The sequence below is a fragment of the Podarcis bocagei genome, assembly GCF_964188305.1.
Source record: "Podarcis bocagei genome assembly, chromosome: 8".
NCBI classification, from domain to species: Eukaryota; Metazoa; Chordata; class Lepidosauria; order Squamata; family Lacertidae; genus Podarcis; species Podarcis bocagei.
The window spans coordinates 36884746-36909583 of NC_138133.1; the positions used below are offsets into that span (position 1 = coordinate 36884746).

General features: G+C 41.1%; 1 protein-coding gene across 1 annotated transcript in view; it reads right to left on the bottom strand.

Annotated features, from left to right (window-relative positions):
• The window catches only part of ZNF407 (zinc finger protein 407), a 334010-nt gene that overhangs the window by 188099 nt on the left and 121073 nt on the right, over nucleotides 1-24838 (bottom strand). Inside the window, exon 4 of the mRNA XM_081205774.1 lies at nucleotides 12924-12998. Coding sequence (XP_081061900.1) covers nucleotides 12924-12998 — 75 coding nt within the window. The remainder of the gene's footprint in view (nucleotides 1-12923; nucleotides 12999-24838) is intronic.

The following is a 24838-nucleotide window of genomic DNA, read 5'->3' on the forward strand; positions in this document are numbered from 1 at the left end:
CAATAAAGCGAGATGAGCGCCACAACCCCAGAGTCGGTCACGACTGGACCCCTGGCCAGGGGTCCCTTTACCTTTACCTATGCTGAGAAGGAGTGATTGGTCCTCTAGGTCCTAGTCCAACAATCTACCTTCTACGCCACACTGTTGTGTGCTCTGCTCATGGGCTGATTCAGAACTCTCCACCACTACCATCCCAAAAATATCTGCAGCACAGAGCTCAAGGGAATCCAGTTTCCTCACCGACGGAGAAGGGTAAAGATATATGTAAAAACAAAGGTAAGGGGGGGGGGGAGAAAAACACAAGGAGTATTTTTATCTCCCCTCGGCAGCAATACAGAACTAGCAAGGACATTATGGGCATCTGGTGCCCCATGTGCATTGCTCTGTAAGCACAGAAATCTACCACTGATCCCATTGGCACATTTCCCAAATGTTCATCTAATGTAATGACAACTCTTACAGGGATAGTACTACTGATGCACATTGCTGAGCAAATGCATTGATGCACTTTCTACTAGTTTTGGCTTATTCTGGTTCTTCACCACTGAGCAATAATATTCAAGTAAAAATGTTCAGAAGACATTGCATTGCCCGTCAAGAGATCTCTGTCAGCTAATACAGAATGCAGCAGCTTAGGCTTGACGAGAGCACAGAGAAGACACCATGTTACTCCAGTCTTAATGTGCTGGCTTCCAGTTTACTCCTGGTTTCACTTGAGGTGGTGGCTCTTACCTTTAAAGCCCCGAATGTCCTGGATCTTGCATACCTCCAGGATGGGAAAACTGTGGCCTCCCAGAAGTTGCAGGACAACTCCCAACATCCCTGACTGGAGTTGATGGGAATTGCAAAAAATCTTCTAGTGGGGCACAGGCTTTCCCTCACCTGCACTATAGGTTCCTCTGGGCTCACTGGGGTTATTTGAGGAGGTTCACTCTGCAGAAATCCCTCAGTGGTAGGATCTAAGAAAGATGAATGTTGGGGAGCTCACACTATGGAATTTTCTACACTCAAGAGTTCAGTTTGACACCACACATCTTAAGTTTCCGAGATCAGTTGAAAATGTTTCCAGTTTTGAAGGCATCTGTAAGTGCTTGCCAGTTAGGATTGTTTTAAGGGTTATTCTGTTTCGTGTTTCATGGTATTCACTTGTAATGGTTTTGAACCTTGCTAAATCTATCAGTCAGTCAATGACTGTCTGTGTGACATCTGAGGATTCTGTACCTGACATGCAAGTGATGGCAGCACACCACACAATATCTCTACTGAAACTTTAGCGTTGAAAGGAAATGCTGGATAACAACTTGAGGATAAAATGTCCAGAAACCCATGCTTGTTATGTTCCATATTCTACAAAAAAAATGACAATGATGTTTATGGTTTGTGAGCAGAAAATGCAAAGCACCTGCAGCTCTTCTGCTCATGGTGTGCTTCTACCACAATCTGCAGTCTCAACATGCTGCACACTGTGACCAGGCCTAAACAGTATTTCACAGGTACTAAAAGACCAGCTGATCTAAAGAAAGATGCAAAGGTTCTGCTTTATGCGTGTTTGAAAACATCACCATTTAATTTTCCCTGATTAGCCTGAAACTAAGTGTAAAACAAAATTCTAAGTGCCTTTTCCTGTTCCTCCTGTCACTTTGAGGACATTACGGTTAGGGGAAATGAGCATGTAAATGAACTGACATTTCTAACAATTATTCTACCACTGAGGTCCAGCACTGAGGGCCTTCTGGCAGTTCCCTTGCTGTGAGAAGCCAAGTTACAGGGAACTAGGCAGAGGACCTTCTCGGTAGTGGCACCTGCCCTGTGGAACACCCTCCCACCAGATGTCAAAGAGAACAACAACTACCAGACTTTTAGAAGGCATCTGAAGGCAGCCTGTTGAGGGAAGCTTTTAATATTTGATGGATTACTGTATTTTAATATTTTGTTGGAAGCTGCCCAGAGTTTCTGGGGAAACCCAGCCAGATAGGCGGGGTATAAATTATAAATAATAAATTATTATTATTATGAACTTTCCTTCGTATTCTTGGAAACTTTTACAGGTAAATATCTTTATAATACTCATTTTAGAGATACCTCAGAAGTTATATAGTAAAGTCAAATCGTTCCTGTTATTCTCTGATCTAATGCTTTAATATTTTGTTTGTGCTTAGCATTGCTAAATTCAAGGTGAAGCTTGACAGAAGAGTTATCCTTATCATATTATTAAAATTGTGCAGTACAGCTGGGAAGTGCAGGGGAAAAGGCACTGATAATTGCATGACAAGGTACAAAGCTATACACAGAGCATATTTTACCGGGAGCTAAACCTATAGCACACCTTGTTCAATCTCTGCAATACATGCTTTATTCTAGATTTCCGCAATCTGCTCTAAAGTCTACAAAGTACTCCTATACATTTCCTCAAAAATATATGGAAAATATTTCATCTCTAGACTGTCAAAAGATTATGGTGCTGTTTCTTTTACAACATACTCAATAAATGTGTTGTATTATATAAACACTGATCAAAGCAAAGAGTCATGAGAGCATTCATGACACCAAGCATTCTAAATCCATAAATGTCAAAAAGTACCTTGCTATAAATCCCTTTCCATAATGTACTATATACAGTAATACAAAGAAGGATAGGGGAGAAAAGGAGGAGGTTGAAAAGGATCTAACATCTATGCAACAATCTCCCTTTCCAAAGGCATGTTCAAGGTGCTCGTGACCAGTGTCAAATCTCTTCCAACTGATACCCTAGACTAGAGCATCCTTCGACCAACCTGGTGCCTTCCAAATGTTGGACTACAACTCCCATTATCTTTCGCCAGCATAGCTTGATAATGATGGAAGTTATCGTCCAACAACATCTGAAGGTTGTTTGCAAACGATACATTTATCATCACTGCTTGATGAGCTAGGATAACCGTTCTTATTATGTTTCACAAACACACACACAAATCTAACAATACAATTTGTGGCATTGCCTTCAAGAACTGACATGGTGCCTTTCAGAACTAAACTGTAACTAAAAAAAGTGAGGTGTGTACTTACAAATTTTATTATATATTCAGGTGGCCAAAATCCAGAACAAAGTTCTTGCTTGACTAATAACCATTCATTAATGTAAGGAAGTCTTTTGAAAGAGCAGAAATATTCATTTACACTTTTTCTGCTCCTAATCCAACAAACTCAGGGTGTTGTCCATTGTTTAGCATTTTATTCCCACAAGAACCCTTGAAAGATGGTTAGGGTGAGAGATAGTGACTGGTCCAAGGTAACTCAATGAGGTTCATAGCTGAGTACAGAGTTGAAGAGGGATGACCCCAGTCCTGGTCTGGGATTCTAACTGCTGTGCATCACTGCCTCTAGAAATGGAGACTTACTCAATTCACTTATAAAAAAGAAAGAAAGAAACTAAAGATTTTAAACTAGGGCTGCAACATTTAAGGCAATTAATCATTTATATTAATCAATTAAAGTAACACATTTTGATAAACTAAAAATATGCCTCTGATTAATGGGTTCAATTTTTTTTTGGGGGGGGTGTTAAATAAAAGTACCTATAATAACCGTATGAGTGCTTACAGGAGAAATACTTGTTCTAAGATTATTCTTTCTACATCCATGTATCACCTTAAAACACAGAAAGTATACTTTTTTTGTTTAGAGGCATTTTTTTTCTTATTTACAAATGTATGCATACATTTCACTGCATGAGTAAATTAATGAAAAAGTGCATTAATTCACCCGAGTACCCTAAATTAACAAATGATATGGAAGAACAGGATGTTCAGAGTTTTTTCCACACGAAAATCATGATAAAATCTTTCAGATCTGCTGGATATGATTTGAAACCTAGAGGGCTAGCTAGTCATCTCATGTATATCCCATGGTGTGCACACTGTTTAATTTCCTGAGGGAAGCATTCGGTGGATAGACTGGCAGCTTTTCTTCCCCTTTTTATTATCATCCTATGAGATATCTACAACTACAATTTACCAGGAAGGGTAGTGACTGTTGTAGCTCACCTGTAATGGCATCTCTACCTCGGAGACTTTGGGCATGCTGCTGGCAAATGGCAACATATCAACCAATGTGTGCAGGCATACAGGTTCTGTGTAAATAAATGTACTCTAAGTGACATCACAGCATTTGGGCACGCTGCGCACAGGAAATAGCCAAGTTTATTCCACACAACAAGTTTGCAGGAATTAAGCATGTAATGATAGGTAAAGGTAAAGGTACCCCTGCCCGTACGGGCCAGTCGTTTCCGACTCTAGAGTTGTGCGCCCATCTCGCTCAAGAGGCCGGGAGCCAGCGCTGTCCGAAGACACTTCCGGGTCACGTGGCCAGCATGACGAAGCTGCAGCTGGCGAGCCGGCACCAGCGCAGCACATGGAAACGCCGTTACCTTCCCACTATAAAGCGGTACCTATTTATCTACTTGCACTTTGACGTGCTTTCGAACTGCTAGGTGGGCAGGAGCTGGGACCAAACGACAGGAGCTCACCCCGCCGCGGGGATTTGAACCGCTGACCATGCGATCAGCAAGTCCTAGGCACTGAGGTTTTACCCGCAGCGCCACCCGCGTCCCAAATATGTAATGATATTTATGTCCAAAAAACTGTTCTCCCATAATCTCACTATTACTTTTGCAGATAGCCAAGGCCATATGTTTATCACCAGTGAATGTAAATGCACAAGGCTGACAAGGAGACTTTTCTAAAAGGGGAGAGGATATGATGAGTGTGGGGACAACAGCCAGTCCTAGAGTTCTCTTCCTAAGAAACATAACCACACAGAGACACTCTAAGGCAGACAAGCCATTCACACAAGGGTGTGGTCATGGCATACTTTATAATGAAAATGGCAGTGGATATGTAAATAAAAATAGCTGGTTTATGCCAAATTCCTTCTTCATGTGGTCCTATAGTGAAGTGCATGACGCAGAACTCTTCAGTAAGTCTTCTTTGTTCATTGAAATAAACACATGAATTAGTCAAGTCCATTAGCTCTGCTGCCCCTAATCACCATTCTTTTCACCCTTGTGAAGCTAGGAGCATCCTGCTGTCAGGGACTGGCTGGACACTGAGGAATGGTGGCTGGATTCTGATGGGTGAGCACTGGGAGAAGGTGGGTTGGAGACTGACTTGTAAGAATGGATTAGTGATCTGGGGCAGCCTGTAACAGCCAGGAGATAAAAGTCAGAGATAGGAGAAGATGTAGGATTGGAGAGTGAAGAACAGGTTCAGCAGGAGGGGGAGATAGGTCAGGCTGGGGTAGAGTCAAGGACTCCACACCTCCTCTTCATCCTGTCCCCACCTCTCCTGCACCACTGTCTCCCAGGACCAGAAGAGAATTGAAGAGGGAGGGGCAGAAACGCATTATACCTACAGACGCAGTCTTTGCCTGCTTTTGCACAGCTCTGTTTGTGGAGATACATAAACCGAGGTTGGGGAAAGGTCTCTTTGTTGCGGCAACTGCCTCATCGGGTACACACTCAAGAGTAGCTGAGAGACGTACAAATGAGGGGCATGTCCTTTCCTAACTTGTAAGTGTACTTTTGACAATAATGAGTTAATTTCTCACTCTGAACATTCCTTGCCTGACAGCACCATGACATTCTAGGACCTTGGAAAAGCAGCTTTTCTGAAATGCCCAAGTTCGCCCTCCGTTTCATGGAGGGTGACAACAATGGCAATGGGCAAGTTATTATACTTGTACCCAAAGGCCCCCTTCACATGTTTTCTTTCAGAGGAAGAACACCTGAAGAGGGTTTGCAAGTAAAAAAGTACACTCCGGTTATTTGTATGAATCTGCCATTATATTTGGTAGATGCAAAACTCCAGCAGAACTAGGAACAGAAGTTGCAAAAATAATCTATTGCTCTCCATAGTAAACCCACATTATGTAACTACCTAAAAATGCTCAGTGCTCATGCTCCTTTTTTGCTAACCATTGAGCACACCCTTCTACACAACAGCTCTTCAAGTAACTATTGCTCCAGTCAATGACATACACAAGTAGTTTCCAGGAATATTACTGACAGTGAGCTACCAAATGTCTAATGCCCTTGAACACAGAGGATAATGTGCCAGTTTTGAGATACATCCAAGCTGACAATAAATCAGTATCACAGTTGCAACAATCTGAAGCAAAATACCTTGGAGGACTTGTTTTCTCTGCGAAAAAAGTTACATTTTTTATGACAAATCAAACTGGGCAGTGATCAACATGTTCTTCAAAGCATCATGTATTTGTTAAACTGCACAGGCAATGTTATTGTTTTAATTACACCAATGCTGAAAATTTTGGTTTTGACCATTATACAAGTAGAGACTATGGAATCTGTCCATCAGGGCAGGGTGACTTGGAATAAAGGAAGACATTATGAACCGCTGCTCAACAGCATCACCAAGAGTCTCTGTGATTTTTCACCCCTGCAGTGATCTCTGAATAGACAGCTGTCTGAGGCTTTGCTTCTGAATAAACACAAAGGACAGGAACTCTTCTTCACAATTCTGCATTCAGTTAGAATTGCCTGGCTTGTTTTTTGGCATGTTAAGTGCAAAGCTGCTAAGGAGATAGAACTGACTTCTAAGTCAGGCTTCTTTCTCCAGTGGACAAATAATACACTTGTCCAGTTCTGGGCACCACAGTTCAAGAAGGACACTGACAAACTGGAACGTGTCCAGAGGAGGGCAACCAAAATGGTCAAAGGCCTGGAAACAATGCCTTATGAGGAACGGCTAAGGGAGCTGGGCATGTTTAGCCTGGAGAAGAGGAGGTTAAGGGGTGATATGATAGCCATGTTCCAATATATAAAAGGATGTCACATAGAGGAGGGAGAAAGGTTGTTTTCTGCTGCTCCAGAGAAGCGGACACGGAGCAATGGATCCAAACTACAAGAAAGAAGATTCCACCTAAACATTAGGAAGAACTTCCTGACAGTAAAAGCTGTTCGACAGTGGAATTTGCTGCCAAGGAGTGTGGTCGAGTCTCCTTCTTTGGAGGTCTTTAAGCAGAGGCTTGACAACCATATGTCAGGAGTGCTCTGATGGTGTTTCCTGCTTGGCAGGGGGTTGGACTCGATGGCCCTTGTGGTCTCTTCCAACTCTATGATTCTATGATTCTATGAATACTCCATTTTATGAAGCAGGCAAACTTTTATTGGTCTCAGATGACCAAAGTACATGAAATTTACTCGCTTTGTTGTGCTGGTAACAATGGACTAGGAGTCCAAACATGCTCTCAATCTCCTCCCATCCTCTCTCAAAACCTCTTTACTGAATATGCTCTGAAACCCAGGACTTTGTGCAAGCCAGTAACATGTTACTAGCTAAGTTAGATTACCTTTATTACTTTTGTTTTAAAGTCAGTGTGCATTACTGTTGCTTTTTCTTTCCCCCTAACCATTAATCTTTAAAATGCTTTCCACATGTAAAACTGTACCAGATGCAGCCAGTGCAGTGGGGCAACACTGCAGAGCTTCTCTTCTGACACCCATTGCAGCTGCCACTTATCTGGATGGTGTGGGGCAGGAGTGAAATAAGAGCTGCACATGCACACCAGTGAAGCTCCTGCCTTTGTGCTTACACAGCCCAGACCACACCATGCCCATGAGTCTGCCCTACCAGTGACGCCAGTCTTGGGAAGCCAACTCTACCACGCATCTCCATTGCAACTGACTTGACACTCCTGGACTGTATGGTTGCTAAAGCTACTCCTTGCACGATAAGGTTATTTTATAAGGATTTGTTAAGTTCTGTGTTCACAGGGCTATGGGAACCTATATCCAAAATTTCTCCCTTTATTATTTCCCCCTGGAGCTGGGCCGAAGGGACTTGTGCTGGTTGTCTAGAAGTCACAGTCCTTTAGCAGTTGAACAGTCTAGCATGAGGTTCATTCTGTCTGGTGGCAACCTATTGTAATTCTTCCCTCCCTCTCTTTTTTTGGGGGGGGGGGGCGGAGAATCTTATACAGACATGGGAGTCTGCCTGTAAGGAACTGTCTCCCCCAATCACATAAGGCAACACAGGTATGTCTGGGAAGGTAAAGGTAAAGGTACCCCTAAAGGTAAAGGTACCCCTTGACAGACTCTAGGGTTGTGCGCTCATCTCACTCTAGAGGCCGGGAGCCAGTGCTGTCCGCAGACACTGGTCACGTGGCCAGCGTGACGAAGCTGCTCCGGCGAACCGGCACCAGAGCAGCACACGGAAACGCCATTTACCTTCCCGCTATAAAGCGGTACCTATTTATCTACTTGCACTTAAGGATGCTTTCGAACTGCTAGGTGGGCAGGAGCTAGGACCGAACGACGGGAGCTCACCCCGCCGCGGGGATTTGAACTGCCGACCATGCGATCAGTTTTACCCACAGCGCTACCTGCGTCCCCATGTCTGGGAAACAGGCATGTAAAATCTTGTACAAATCAAATCGCTACATAGAACTGAGAGTATGTTCTGAATAAGATGTTCTGGGTAAAATATTGTACTGTACATTGTGATTTGTTCCCCCACATATGACCCCTTTGTTTTAGATATCTGTATGCTTGATCATGCAAGCTGCTTTATGCAGGACATTAATTTGAGTGTTATGTGTCTGCGCATATATATATATTTATATCCTTATGAACTTATTTCAATATTCCGTTTTTGATGATAGCCAGAACGACAACATTTTTTGGTCCATCAAACTCTGCTGTACAATTACATGAATTTACTTTTAATAAATTACCATCTTTGCATATATCAGTTAAACCACAAAGGCTAAATACTTGCAAACAAAATGCATTATTAATTTAATTGTCACAGCCTATTTAGCTAACTTCCATTAGTATTTGCTATAATACACAATGTATAAAAGAACAGAATCAAATTCAAACCATAAAGAAGCAGCTGATTTAATGGGCCTAGATAATGGGTTTGGGGTTTTGTTTTTTTGCAGAACTGTAGCCAAAAAAACTAGTGTTCTAACAGGGCAAGAAGAAATGGGAAGCTTTGCTCAAGATTACACAGGTATGGGAATGCTATACTATGAAGCTGGATAGATCAAACAACATTCCGCTATATAATGTACCTGAATGTTCGCAATGTTAAAAAAAAATCCAGATTTTCCTGCATTTTCCTGTAAGGCAGTCTAGTACAATATCTTCTGAGTGCCTTCTTTGAAAAACAGCTTCCCTCAACAAAGGCTGAGAAGAAGCTCTTAAGAAAATGTTTTCTCTGTGTATTTGTTGTGTGTGGGAAGGGGAGGACACAAAAAAACTGTTAGGTGGCTTCTGTGTGTATTTTTTTGCAGGTAGGGGCTTGTGAAGCATGGGGTGTGTTTGTGTTTGAGGTGCTTGGGGATTTGGGGGCCCCAAGATACATTCCTTTCAAACTGGAGAGTGGGGGAAGCTCCATTTTAAAATGGAGGAATGAAGTGGGGGAAATATGTTTTGCGTTGCACAGAGGTTTCCCTACCGGAGCAAACAAGTACTTGGGGAGAAAGGCTTTATTTATGGCTGCAGAGGGAAGAGGGAAGATTTGGGGGGGGGGTAATGTCTCTCTACTTGGAATTTTCAACATATTTTTTTTACTGTCTCCAGGGCTGCTTTGTAACTTGTCCGGGTTATTCTCTTCTCACTAGCTTTCAATTAAAAAAAAAAAGTGGGGGCAAGTTCCATTTTATCAGGGTTTGCTTTAAAATACATTTTATCCTTTGAGGGTCACAACGCAATCCTAGCCTCTATTCAGAAGTAAGTCCAGCTGAAAGCGATGGCATCTTCTCCAAGGTAAATAGGATTAGGACAGCAACCCTAGTTGTGAAGTCATGGTTCAGATCACTTCTCAGCCATGAATTTTAGCCACACCACTTTCTGCCTTAGCATCCTACTACCGCATTGCAGGGCTGTTGTGATGCTTACATTATAATGTATTAATATTTTTATTATTAGGTGAAACACTTTACACAAAATGAATTAATAACATATAAAAGAAAAAATCATAAAAATGCCAGTCTCTTGCTTCTGTGTTTACATGTCTGGGTTTATGTGCAGGCCTTCAGTGTTTGTGTGAAAACAATGTGTGTGTGTGTGTGTGTGTGTGTGTGTGTGTGTGTGAGAGAGAGAGAGAGAGAGAGAGAGAGAGAGAGAGAGAGATTGAAGTGTGTGAGGGTTTGTGGGGGGGGGGTGCGCGCACAAAGGGTGTCTGAAAGAGATTGTGCTTGCACTGACCAGACCCTGTTCACCAGAGAGCTGCTTGGCTGAATATGGAGCTGAATTTTAATCAGCCATATCCAAATCTCTTAAATGGAAGGCTTTAAAAAAATGCTTAGTCCGGTTCAACCTCTTGATTAAGTGTTTCTTCAAGCCAATCAAAAACTTCCAGAAAGGACAATTGCAAAAAAGGTGAGCATTTCAACAATCCACGTACTGCTCAAATCTAAGCCATCACCAGCAAGGGACTGCTAGTGGGAAATTAAATTGTGGCTGCAGGCCTGCCAGAACTATTCAGCTTTACAGAATATTAAGGGGAAATGCCACATTTTCCATGATAAGAATTGCCAACAGGAAAAACTTCACTTCGATAAACATGTTTGGATCTGCTTTGTGTGTTCTTTTAAACAAATAAAAAATAAAAGCACATATCTGTCACATCCATCACTAGTTCAGGTAAGGTTTAAGTGCAAAATGTTGGTGTCCTGATTTGCTTCTAAGGCCACATGGGTTTAAAATTTGGACGAAGAAGAACATCACCATCATGCTATTTTGCTGCAAACTAGTACTTACTGATCTAGTCAAAACACTTTGAAGTAGTATGGGAGACAGAGAGGAGAAACAGGATCACCCAGAAGGACTTCAAAAAAACAGAAATCAGCAGCCTAACTCCATACCGCTAGAGATTAAAACACTCATTTATTTTATTTTTTTATCTGAGGTGACACCTAAAAATCATATCTCCTAGGCTCAGATAGTATATCTGAATACCTACAGTGTGATTCTTTATGGTACACATAGTCACAAGGGTGGCATAAGTGACTTCTATATAGTATTTATGATAATTATACAGTAACTGCACCTCAGTAGAAATATATATTTCTAGAGCGCTGGAAATGAAATAAAACATGAGAAGAAAGTGCTGCAGAATCTAATTCTGCTTCCAGAACAGCCATCCTTTATAAAGCAAACTCCTCTAGGTCTAACAGGGTACACCTGTTGTTTCATGCAAGCAGTGAGTTCCCCCATCTCACTTTGTACTTAGCTCAAGATCTTTCTGATATAAAATTATAAATAGTGGCTAGGGAAAAGTTTTTCACCCTCTCGCATAACACTAGAACTCTCGTTGGAATGGCGGAAGATTCAGCTGATATAAAAGGGACTAGAAGATAACTAATGACACACTGACTATTTTTAAAGTATCCAGAGATCAACTTGGAAATAAAAAAATAATCCACTCTGGGGAAACTGGGACAGTAAAGAACTGACTAATCCAGTGGCACTTTGAGGGTATCAATAACTTTATCTGTAATGTCAGCCTTATTAATCGTGTTTGCTTATAACTTCCCATCAAAAAGATAAAAGCAAAGAGGGATCTTTTTGTGAATCAACAGCTTGTTACAAGAAGAAAAAAAGACAAAAATGGCTAAACCTTTTAACTGAAAGAGATAAACAGCTTCAGATATTAGTATATCTCTCAATAAAAAGCGAACATCAAAATTCCCTGATAACAAATACTCAAGGCAGTCAACGTTAACTGTAATGATGAATTTAGTAGGAAGAAAGTCCCACAATGTTATTAGATTCAAAAACCCTAACTAAAAAAAACCAAAGGGTTCACACTTTACCCCACAAGTTTTCATAAACTTTGTTCATTGCCCATGGTTAGTTACAGAATTAGCTAAAAGTTGATGACCACCATGGTAGGGAGAATTTCAAGCAATTTGTTCCTTCCTTTCTCTGTGTAGCAAAGCCATCCCATAAACAACACCTGGGGTTAAAATGGTCAAAGACTTGTGCCTCCACCAATTAGTTGGTGGTGCAAAAGAAACCAAGTAAAGTGCCAATGTGGGAATATGAGGAAAACACCTGCTGAAAACTTCCCTGTTCTGCCAGGTCTATGCAGGCAGTTAAGAGTACACCCCCCACAATGGTCTGCTGATGTATTCATTTATTTGCTTTTAACTTGTTTTTACTGTCTGGTTTTATGTTTTTATATTGTTGGAAATATCTGTGATAGATTTTTATGATACAGCGGTATATAAATATTTTTATTAAAAAAATTAAATAAATGGCCAGCTGAGCCCGATGGGAGAAGTATTCCAAGGGGGCAGCAGGTTGGCAAAGGTGGCTTCAGACCTTGAAATCTTAAATAGGAGCAAATGTTGATTGATGCGGTTATATCAGATGAACAGATGAGTGGGGGGTGTCAAACAATAACTTTATTTAAAGAATTCTGGCAGTGTGAGGGGATTTGACTAGGTGATCTGTAAAATCCCCTCCACCTTCTAATGAAAGTATTCAGTCCTATTAACAATGAATCCTCTGTCAACACCTATAACTTTTTGTGGTGTTGTCAAGTGGCCGTGTTATACTGTTCATAACACAGAGATGGCAAGCATCTTAATAGTATTCTGCCTTCTCATCTCAAGCCATGTTTTGCCATAGAGTAATAATATATCACACCTGGAGTGATGGGAGAGCAAGAGAGAGGCTTATCTTACACACACACACACACACACACACACACACACACACACACACTGGGCCATAGCAGCTATTTGGACAAGTGAGTAACAGGTCAAAATTATGTCTATGTACCATTACTACCTCTGCTTTTGCATGCACACAGAAACAAACAAGGATGCAGCTCTTGCGTAACATTTCCAGAACAGTTTTTAACCTATAGTTTGATTTGTGTATCAACAGAGCCGTAAAATAGTTACTTTACCTTTCCTTCGGTGTGCCAACTCCGTGTTTTCCAAGTAAGTGAGTATTTAGGTGCTTCTTCATTACAAACGCCACCCTGAAAAACAAAATTAGTTTTTTGTTATCTTTCCGGCTTAGAGAACTTATTTCCCCTAAATATCACGCATTCGCAATATTACATACCCTGGAAATTTTGCAGGGCTACAGCCTAACAGCACAGTACAGGGTAGGTAGCAAAAGACAATGCAAAAATCCTGAATACACAAACGCAGTTTTATTTCTTTATACAAAATAAATACACACACTGCCCAAGGATGAGATTTTTGTTTTTCCCTCAGGCTCTTGCTATGTAAGAAATATTAAGAACATGGTTAGTGCTCTGCAACCACATGTGCTGAGTTCACCAAAGGATATATCAGAGTAGTATTAGTAACAATTTCATTTGTTTTGCTAGAAGCCATAACAAAGGTAAAAGCATTCAGAGCTGAGCCACAAATTTGGCTCTTACAGCCAATGCAAAGAGAGGAGCACACAATGTAACATAATTTTCCTTAATCAAAAGCAAAAAAGCACACAAACTCACTTGATATAACAAAAAAAATCCCTGTGGCTAAATTCAGACATATATTTTTCACATGGATCTTTATATAGGGGATAGCGGTTAATGTAGTGAACACTGTATTCTATAACAGTTTTACAAAACACACTGAAAGGCTGTTCCAAGAGTAGTTTCTGATAGTGGCCAACCAGAAAGGTAGAGGGCATTAACATGGAGTCTTAATTCTTTAAAAGCAAATCCACATGGAACCAAAGTAATTAACTTCAAATAGTTAGCTTTCTTCTGGTTCGTCTTAATACATGGGTACAACCTAGACAATGGACCGTTAACATATCAGTCAAATAAGCTCTCACACACAAACAAAAACCGTATCCAAAATTTACATGTTGACTGGGTCGTAATCAACTCACTATCACATTCTCTAGCAAGTGTATGTTTTGCAATAACGTGCTTTTGAGAATTGAAGAGTGAGCTATGAAATATGCAAACCAGAACGAGCATTCCATCACGGAGATTTAAGAGCCGAACTTGTATTCAAGCCAGGATAGAAGGCCAAACCATTTATGCATGGGCATTGCAGCAGGAATGCTAACAAGTAGGACCAAAACTTTCTTCAGAAAGCAGTTTTGAACATTCTCCAACTCTTGGACTGATGATTGGCAGAGACCTTAAAGTTCTACAATATATAATATTGGGAGGCGGGAAGAGAGAACAACCTTAGGCAATAAAATGTTAAGGGCTGGAGCTTTGTATAAAAAGAGCTTTAGGATCGCTCATACAATATGACTTGCATTAATAAGAATAGCATCCTAGTGAATTAGGAATTAGCAGTGAAATGGACCCCTGAATAACAAAATAGTTTGTCATATAGGGTTGTTAGAAATTGCTCAGTTAAATGTGAGAGATCTCTTACCCAAATACAACTACTTTAGTTTTAGTAAAATTAATGTGAAACTGTTCCTTCTCACAAAGGTTAGCCAGCAGGTCCACCTGCTTTTACAAACCACCCATGGTAACAAAATATAACCATAAAACCTGCACAAAGGAGGATACCGAGCTTTCCATTTCCTATGGACGTGGAGGCACACATCCAGTTTCCCAAGCAACTTAGCCAGACTTAAAACATAAAAGCTGGAAAGGAGGGATCCCAAAACACACCCCTGTCTGACTCCCTTCATTGCTGAGATTGGGTCTGTTAAAAGACCATTCCTTCCTACTCTTGTTTTTGACAGTAGGTTCTTGATACAGATACCAAGGGCATGCAATTTGCCCCACAGGTAGTTTCTGTCTCTCGAATCAAAAGCATGTGCTGGCTGGGGCCATCAGATGGTGCAAGGTTGACAAAAGCTGCTCTCAGCATAAGTATCATACCAAGCCATGATGGGAGGTCTTTGCACACTTTCACATCACTATCCGCCTGCCCACCACTTGGTCAAGAAATGGAAGCTTCCTTGTTCAAGTAGGGGACAGATCACTGGATCAAGAATGAACAAAAGGCCCCCTTTTCTCCAAAGGTCTGGCACACCGAGTGGGGTGGGGTGCAGAATAGAGCTCTGTTATTCCTTCTGGGGAAGCTTATACCCATTGGCACACCCATCACACTGTGAAAAAGCACGTTCTAAGTCCTTCTCGGGAGAGGGTTTTTGTTTTGCTTTGAATCCTACAGATATTTGGCGACAAGCTTGCTAGGAATAAAAAGGCAAGAAAGCACAACCCATATTTGCAGATAACTCGGAACCAAGACATATGCATTGTGGAAGGATAAGAATCCAAAGAGCAGAGGTGGATTGGGATGGTGGGTTGTGCTGCTTAGTTCTCCTATAACTGGTTAATTGTGGGCAGCTCTACACATTTTCTGCACTGATGCTTCCTGGAGCAAATACAGAAAGCTTAGCTGCCATGCACGCAAACACCCATGAACACACCACTGAAACCTTGGCCTAACCCAGGCATAGGCAAACTCGGCCTTCCTGATGTTTTAGGACTACAACTCCCATCATCCCTAGCTAACAGGACCAGTGGTCAGGGATGATGGGGATTGTAGTCCCAAAACATCTCGAGGGCCGAGTTTGCCTATGACTGTCCTAACCAATATGTGCATCTGGACCCAACTGTGTCCATCTCAGGTGTTGCTGACTGCTAGCCAGAATCAAGAGAAAAATGAAGGATACTAGTGAACACAAAATAAACTCCTCCCATGTGGCTAATGAAAGATGTGCCATTTCAATTTCAAAGAAATCTTCTTGGTTTAACTGTTGTTTTCTTTGAAATGTAAAACTGCAGTTGGAAGATTTTGCTTGGAAATGCTACCACTGTCGGGGCCCAGGGGGATAGCAGAGAGAGACAATAATATGTAATATTTGATCACTCCTTGACTACAGGCATTGAACAGGGATTTGGCACTAATGGTGCCAGAATATTTAAAAACAAAAAGAACATAATACCTAGCATTATGTCGTATGTTAAAAAACAATGGGCTTTCATTTAATTTTGCTAACAACTAACTGTAACATATAGGTGATTATTCAATATACTTTCACTGTTAATGCCTTTACATCAATTTAATTATGTCATGTGATCACTTCAAGAATATAGATATCAGAGAGGCTTCAAACTAAAATGGCATCTTTGATAACCAAAAGAGAGAGAGAGAGAGAGAGAAAGAAATTACTGCTCTTACTTTCAGTGTGAAAAGGGCTTGCAAACATTTTTGTTAATTATGTATTACAGCTGTCCTTCATAAAGTTAATTACTAATAGCTGAAAGGCACTGGAAGCCTATTTGCATATGTACATGAAAGGCATGACATATGCAAAAATATGATTTTAATTAGCATTCCATGATATGACGGGCTACAAATCAAGCTGGCATATTATAAGATTTTTAACATTAAATGCTGAATTCATTTGGACATGCTTCCACTAATGGACAGTGCAAGAACTGTAAAATACTGTAGGATTATGGCATATATGAGCCACAAAAGCCAAGAAACAGTATATTTTCTGTTACATATATGGTAATGTCTCATCTCCACGTCTGATCTACTTTGGGCATATTCGCATTATTACAGAAAATCTCTATTTTGTGCAGCCTTCAGGGTGTAAGAATATAACTCTGTATGTTTAAAATGATAGCGACTTCATTATTTTTTATAAAAAGAAACACATTAAAATACAATTGATTCTTCCTTTTTCATATTTGAGTGATATATATATGGACAACGCAGCATCTCAAATTCAGAATAATCTATTGCAGTATCATCATGGTGACTATGCAAGTGTCACAAAAATTATTGTATATACGGAAAATGATAGTACTGACATAAAATCCGCATTCCTAATAAGAGTACAAGGCATTCCAAATTTAATGCCATTGCTTTTGGGCAGAAAGCAGAACCATCTCAATATACACATTTGAAATTAGCAATAGTCTTGTTTTTGTAAATCAGAAACCTCCCTCCTAGTTGATTATCAGAAAGAAAAATAAAATTAAGGTACAAATATACAAGGAGTCTATCAACAAAAAGGCCAATAAGCCAGAGCTTATGTATGTACTTAACATTATGTCAAATGCAATACCTAATTAAAAATATCTAGAAAGATTCACTACTCCCTCCCCCCTTGAAAAAGCCAACAGTTAAGCATAAACATGCCTTTACAGTTCAAGGCAGGAGAAATACCTTTATTTGAGAATGAAATATATCTATGCTACTTCAAGCTGACTTTGATACTGGAAATTCCCCCTTCCTCATAATAATCCTTGTATAACACAGATCTCCTCTTGAAAGTTGGATGTTTGTCAACAGGATAACCTTTTCATTTCTTCCTATAGCATTAGTAAAATGCTGGGAGGAAAGATGGGAAACCACCACCAAATATTATCCTGCTACTGCAGAAACGTTATTGTTTTGCAGATGCAATTCTTTAAAAGGCCTGACAAAAGACCAGGACGGCCCTGTCATTAGGCAGAGTGAAGTGGCTGCTTCAGGCAGCTGATTTTGGGTGTCATGAAAGGGCAGCAAACTGTTAATTATTCAGTTTATGGTTCCAGTATTTTTACTGCCACAAAGGGTGAGAGAGGCTTGGGGGACTGTCTGCCTCAGGTGATTAAATAACTTGGCTGGCCTTGAATATTGTGCGCCTTGACTTGGGGGAGAGGGGGCACCATTTGCTGCTCCACCTCATGCAGCACCATGGCTTGGGCTTCAAATGATTCCTTCACATGCAGTCCTGTGCTGGGAATTAGAGGCATTTGGAAGAAGCTCCTGAGTTCCCTTATCATTAGCACTAGGCACAGTCATCATAATCTACTCAAGGAAAGTTTCAAGCAAATGTTGTTGTGGTTTAGTCGTTTAGTCATGTCCGACTCTTCATGACCCCATAGACCAGAGCATGCCAGGCACTCATGTCTTCCACTGCTTCCTGCAGTTTGGTCAGACTCATGCTGGTAGCTTCGAGAACACTGTCCAACCATCTCGTCCTCTGTCGTCCCCTTCTCCTTGTGCCCTCCATCTGTCCCAACATCAGGGTCTTTTCCAGGGAGTCTTCTCTTCAGCTTCAGGATCTGTCCTTCCAGTGAGCACATAACTGGCATTAATATAAAAAAATCAGAAGTACAGCGGTACCTCGGGTTAAGTACTTAATTTGTTCCGGAGGTCCGTTCTTAACCTGAAACTGTTCTTAACCTGAAGCACCACTTTAGCTAATGTGGCCTCTTGGTGCTGCCACACCGCCGGAGCACAATTTCTGTTCTCATCCTGAAGCAAAGTTATTAACTTGAAGCACTATTTCTGGGTTAGCAGAGTCTGTAACCTAAAGTGTATGTCACCTGAAGCGTATGTAACCTGAGGTACCACTGTAGTATTGCACAGCACCAACAGAAAAGATGGCCAGGGTGGGATGCCCTGAACCAGTAGGATGATGGGAAGGAGGAAGAGGAACCCGGCGAGGAGCATAGATGGGACTGGGACACACTGGGGCAAACTGGAGATGGGGAAGGAAGTACTCACAGGATGTCAGAGGATGGTGAGGGGATGGGGGTCAATGCAAAGGATCAGAGGGGCCCCTGCCTCTACGAACACAGTGGCGTAGAGAGCAGCAGGAGGGGTGCCCTAGGAGGCTGAGGCAGGTAAGGACTCACAGCCTGGCTTCCTAACTGGCCAGGTGGGACTCGCTAGCTCTGGGAGGAGGGGTGTGATTCCTCAGCTGGAGTAGGCTTGGAAAAGGTGAGGGTTGCATGCCTTATCAACCCCCGATGCTGCAATCAGCATGGAAGGTATAAAAAGGAGGTAGCGCTGAGGTGCTGGGTCTGCTCAACTACCCATGTGGATGGACCTTGGCTTGGCTGCTCCATGGCCTCTACAGGACAGTGCTTTGGGTTTGCCTCTGGACTGGAGTTTCTTGGGCTTTGGACTTTGTATATATGGTTTCCTGACTATTGAACTTGGAAGTGGACATACTGACTTGCCACCAGGTAGGGTCAGGGGTTCAGGACATGGTGGTGTTTGTAGTGTAAAATCAGACAATCGCCAGAAATTGCCACCACTGCAAATGAATGACCCAGTTTCATAAAGACAACTAAAAATGCCATGTTTACATATATTATTTTACATCCAAGAGGTTTTCCTCCACCTCCTATGCCATCACCTTCAGCACAGTAAGTACAGGTTGGTATATAAGAGACAATTGTACTAAATCTGTTCAGAAACATTAAAAAATAAAGTAGTTTTCAGTATAGCCATAAACCAGCAGCACATTCCTTAAATACCAAGAAATAAAACAAAATATCCATAGCCAGCTCCTACAAACTTAAACTCTGCAAACAAAGGTTACCCAAGTAAACGATATTGGTCACATTCTATTTACAAAATCCATTGTTGAGTTAGAGAGACGTTTGGCCCTCTTTCTTTGGATTACACAGCTGCTGGAGTAGAAGAAACAGATCAGGAAATCTCTCTACAGTATCTTTGTTTGGCTTTTTCTCTTTAAAACAAACACACACAAAGAAAAATGACCTAGAAATCTGATCTGCTGACATAATCACTTTAAACAGGAAAAGTAATCAATGGTGTACCTCCGTCATACCACTTATTAATATGTATATAAAAACAGTGCCTCTCTAGACATTGCAAGTGGCATTTAGCTCTGTTCATCTACTTTCATTTTCTTACTCAGTCCTCACACCTTGGGCCAGTAGGAACAGAGGAACCCCCTGGAGTGAATTTATTTGAAGGCTCCCTGAACAAAAAGCGGGGCCTGAGTCTGAATCCTAATCCTAATTTATCTTAAGAGCACTTAATGAACACATGGAAGTTTTCCATGAAGCTCATATGCTTAGCTGGCTGTCGTCAGATGGAATCTGAATAGGTAATACAGACTAATACAGCAAATGTCTACCTTTCCATAACAAGTATAAATAAGATCAAGCATATGAAGCTAGTAGATTTGAAGAATGGCAGCCCAAATTTTAGCAGGGGGTGGGGTAGTGTGATATTTTAACATGTCTTCAACACAATTCCAAATTATGTCCTTTTAATAAGTTCTACTGGATTTAATGATGCATCTATTTACAAATGGGGAGCATGTTTGTAAATTGTCACTAGACTTCTCAGGTTCTGAAGCATAGCAGCAGGTATGGTGTCCTTTTTTCCCTTCCTCCATTAAATAAAATCTTTAAGACTGAGAGAACAAACATCACATATGGAGGGAAAATGTGCAGGTATGATTCCTAAAAGCAGGCATTTCTCTGGCCCATCATAACTTTCATCAGCAACTTTCATTACACTGGGGACAAACAATATGAGTGTCTATAAAACACTAATACATTTGAAAAGGAACAGTGCTGACTTGCTTTTAGTAATAGAAACCAAGCTCTGTTAACCAGGAAATGTCCATACTATATGAACAATTCTATGCAAATACTATGCAAGTAGAAAATCTATTGTATAATCCAAAACACTGAAGCTCAAAAGTTATACCTTGGTACCAGCTACTCCATGGAGAATTCTAAGTGATCAATCTGTATTACATATTTTGAACTGACTAGCAACAGAACTTGCTGATGAAACTTGTCTGAGCTCTGAAATCATCCTCAAAACAAGGGCTAGTTAGCAACATTGGTTTACAAAACCACATTCGCCTTATAGTACTGCCAACATTGGAATTTTGTTTTAGAATAACTTGACACTGGTAAGTTAACCTTTAGCAAGACTGTTTGTAAAGCTAGAAAAGGGATGTTTTTAATGGATTAAATTTTTCCTCTACTACTTCAAAACATTTCAGGGAGAGTTGTAGTTCCAATCCTGAATAGCAATTAAACCTATCAATCCATTTAGCAAAAATACTTTTATCTTCTCATTCTTTGCACCCATGCACAAAAGCACAAAGCAAGCCTTTTAACTGATACACATTATGATACATATTAATATGTGGAGTGGTGATGAGAATTCATATGAGTAGCTTTGACAAGGAATCCAAAAGTGATTACCAAACATAAATGCAGCCCATGTTTTAGAAGCAGCATAGGTTATCATTACAGTGGTGCCCCGCAAGATGAATGCCTCGCAAGACGGAAAACTCGCTAGACGAAAGAGTTTTCCGTTTTGGAGGTGCTTCGCAAAACAAATTTCCTATGGGCTTGCTTCGCAAGACGACAATGTCTTGCGAGTTCCTGCTGGTTTTTTCCCCTCCCCCCCTTTTTCTAAGCCGCTAAGCCGCTTATCAGCTGATCTGATCAGCAGATAAGCCGCTAAAAGCTGCTAATAGCGCTAATCCGCTAATCCTTCAATGGGCTTGCTTCGCAAGACGAAAAAACCGCTAGATGAAGAGAATCACAGAACGGATTCTTTTCGTCTTGCGAGGCACCACTGTAAAAGCAAACTGATCTAGAAATAAGGACCACTGAGTTTAACAGCAATGACTTAACAATGGAATACATCCACTGTGTAGAATTTAACTCTCAGAAGCAGAATTTGATGTTTTTTATAATAAAAAAACCCTGCCTGCCTCCTCACGGAAAGAGCATTCCATAACTGTGTTATTTAATCAGCTGTGACTTCCCACTGCTTTTAAAGATAGTTGGTAGCAAGTTGAGGTTCACATGAAGGTGTGAATGATATGGCAGAAGGCAACATTTTGGAATGTAGAAACATTGGAGGGAACCTTTCTGTACCTTCCATGCACTGTGTAGACTTATGTGGAGTATCTGTCAGTGCCCCAGACTCCCATTTCAGCAAAATGATGGACAACAGGTTTGTTGATGTGCTGTTCAATGACCTGCATCAATCTTCAGAATAATTTACTGTCTATATTGGACAGATCATTATGGATGAGTTGCTCACTATCAATCAATCAGCTCTGCTCTTCCTGCATATTCCTATATCTATCATTCAAAAAAGGGAGAACTGTCTCTCAAGATGCTTCCATTGCTGTGTCTGTGACATCAATATGTGCTGTTCAAGATGTAAGAGAATTATTAGACCTGCATGATCAAATGGAAAGGATGGTCCAGACTGCTTCTTTTTTCTATTCTGGCAGAAGATAATGTCCTGGTCTCTGGATAGTCAAACGTAGAAACTGAAGTAGTTTCATATAAATCCATTAAAATAAGGAAATGAACTCTGTGTGAACTCTTACAAGGCAAGTCTGATAGGGAAGTTTTTTGGAGGAAGCCTTCTCTATAGTGGGGTCAAGGCTTTTGAAATCACTGCAATGAGAAATCAGATGGACTCCTCCTGTTGTACCACACTATACTATAACAATTAGAGCAGGGGTTGGCAAGGTTTATCTCGCCTGGGCCAGTTCACTCCAGTGGGGATCCCTCCGTGGGCCGGATAGCACCCGAGCCTGCAATTTTCGGCGTCTGCACAGACGCATTTTCTAGCATCTGCGCATGCATGATTTCTGGTGCCACGGAAGCGAGTCCCACGCAGTGCTGCACTGGTTTAGAACAGCGCACGGGGACTCACAGAGCGGGCAGCTCGAGGGCCAGTTAAATGACCCCCGTGGGCTGCTTGTGCCCCATGGGCATTAGGTTGCCGACCCCTGAATTAGAGGTTTCCGGTGCCAAGTGGCACCAACTATTTGTGTGCCAATGTTCAGGGAGCTGAAGTACTAAGTTGCACTAGTATGCAATATAACTATGTAATTACGTTTCTAATTATCTGTTTTTACTGCCATCCAAACATCTGTACACCATCACCTTTAACAAGTGTTTGGTAATCTAACAGCTGCAAAAAGTACTTTAAAAATCCCAGTGCTTTTTGCATCTGTGCTATCACCTCTCAGCTCTCCACAATCTAGACTTTGTTTTTCATAAGTTGTGAAATGCAACCTTAGGCTTAGATTTTACAGAGAGCCTTGTTTCAAAAACAGATTAACATCAACTTCCAATAGTATGACAGTACCTGAGAGCATGGCTCTTCTTTGGCAATGCCAAATAAGGGTGTTTTAGCGCTTACAGAATGAATTGTGTTTACAGCCCACTAAACAGTGGCACTACAAATTTCATAGCCAAGATACATATAGCAAAACTTTCTACAATTACTCCATAGTATATTCGTTGTGATAAAATCAACCCCTATCCAATCTATCAGGCACCACCCTTTCTTTTCATTCTTTTCTTCTGTACCCTCTTAGCAGTAAGTGTCATCACTTAGACATCCGCAAAACCACTAAGAGGGGTTTGTTAAAATTTCCAACGTACAAAAATCACATTTCTAACTGGGAGGGCTTCTCACAATAGTACAACTAGAATAAGGAGTGAGAGGTCAGTATAAAGGCTTGTTTCCCAGCACCCGGGCTCAGTATCAAAAAGGCATGATTTGTGCATCTTCAACCACACACTTCATAAGCCATTAACTAGCCTGGGATGAGTATAGTTGGCTTATATTCTGAGTGTATCACACATGGAAACATGGGCTTTTTCATGTATGAGCTGTGATCTACAGTCCACAGTGAATGACAGAATTATTAAAAATATTGTTATTAATTACCCACCCGCCATCTAGGGCAAGTAAAAACATTTTAAATGCATGGGGGAATCTTGTGTTTTCTAAAGAAATTCAGTAACCCTGGGATCCCAACTTTGCCTGGAAGCTGATCAAATAAACTTCCCTACTTACTTTGATCTGCCAGCATCAAGAGCCCTTATGCCTTGTTTTAATTCTTGCCAGGAGCCACATACACATATCTCTTAATTTTGGACTACAAGGTCTATGACCTTTGTGGGATAGACAGGTGTTTTCGCAAGGGTATTTGTAGCATTGTTTTGCCACAATGGAGGTCTCTTATAGTAAACAGAGTAAGTCCTTAATATGAGACAATGTCTCTGAATAGTGCAAGAAACAGTATTTCAATGTATCTAGTCCAATAACACTCAAATGTAGCAGTTCCAGTAGCCAGGCAAAGTCCGCAATTTGACAGCTCGGAAATATATTCTGCATTTGAAGAGCCAAGCCTCTGTTGTGGTTGGCAATCAGCATTATTTCTTATCTGACAGAGAGATAAGCAGATATCTGCCTCTGCCACCAAGCTATCAGATGGGTTTAAGAGATGTTTAAGGTTATCTACTGCTCTTTGATCAGATGTTGTTTACTTATTTGTATTCTTTTTGGTTTAATGCTATGTAATTGCCTTTGTTTACTCCTGACACTTTCGTCATTTGGCTGCTGGTGATTGACGTGCCCCCACATAGTGAATTCAAGCATGCCTTGCCAAATGGCAGAACATGAATGCTTTCCCAGGTGTGGTTACCAATCTGTCCATAGGCAGGTGCATTGAAAAGAAAGCATTTCCTTGTCCATGGTGATTCTCTAATATTCACACAGAATATTACTGAATCCAGTCCAGGACAAGGACTAAATGAGTTCTGCACCATCATAATTGGGCCTGAATATCCCTACACTGGTGTTGGGAAGCCATACCACAACCCTATAGGAAACCCACCTCCTCTGCTCAGTGAAACTGAAATGATAATGTTTCAGCTTGTGCAGACAACTTCAACGGTGAGGAGGAGCAACATTAGATGCCACAGACTGCTTGCTCATCAGCAAATACATAGCAAAACTGATGCGTAAGAAGAGGAGAGGAAGCAGCTGGAGATAATGGTGGTGAGGAGATGGATCTTGCTGAGGGAGCGGAACCCATGGCAGGTGCCTTGCCCAAGGGTCCTCAGAAACCTGGATACAGCATTGTCATAAAGCACCAAAACATCAACCTACAGAAGCACTCCTGCAACACATTGAAGCCATACCCTTGGAACATTCAGAAATAAAACCATACAAGTAGGGCCCACAACAAATCCGGCACCTCATTCCTCCCTTCTAAAAGAAATATCCCTGCTCAAGATTCCAGGCAGTCTTTCCCTCCAAGCAGAGCATT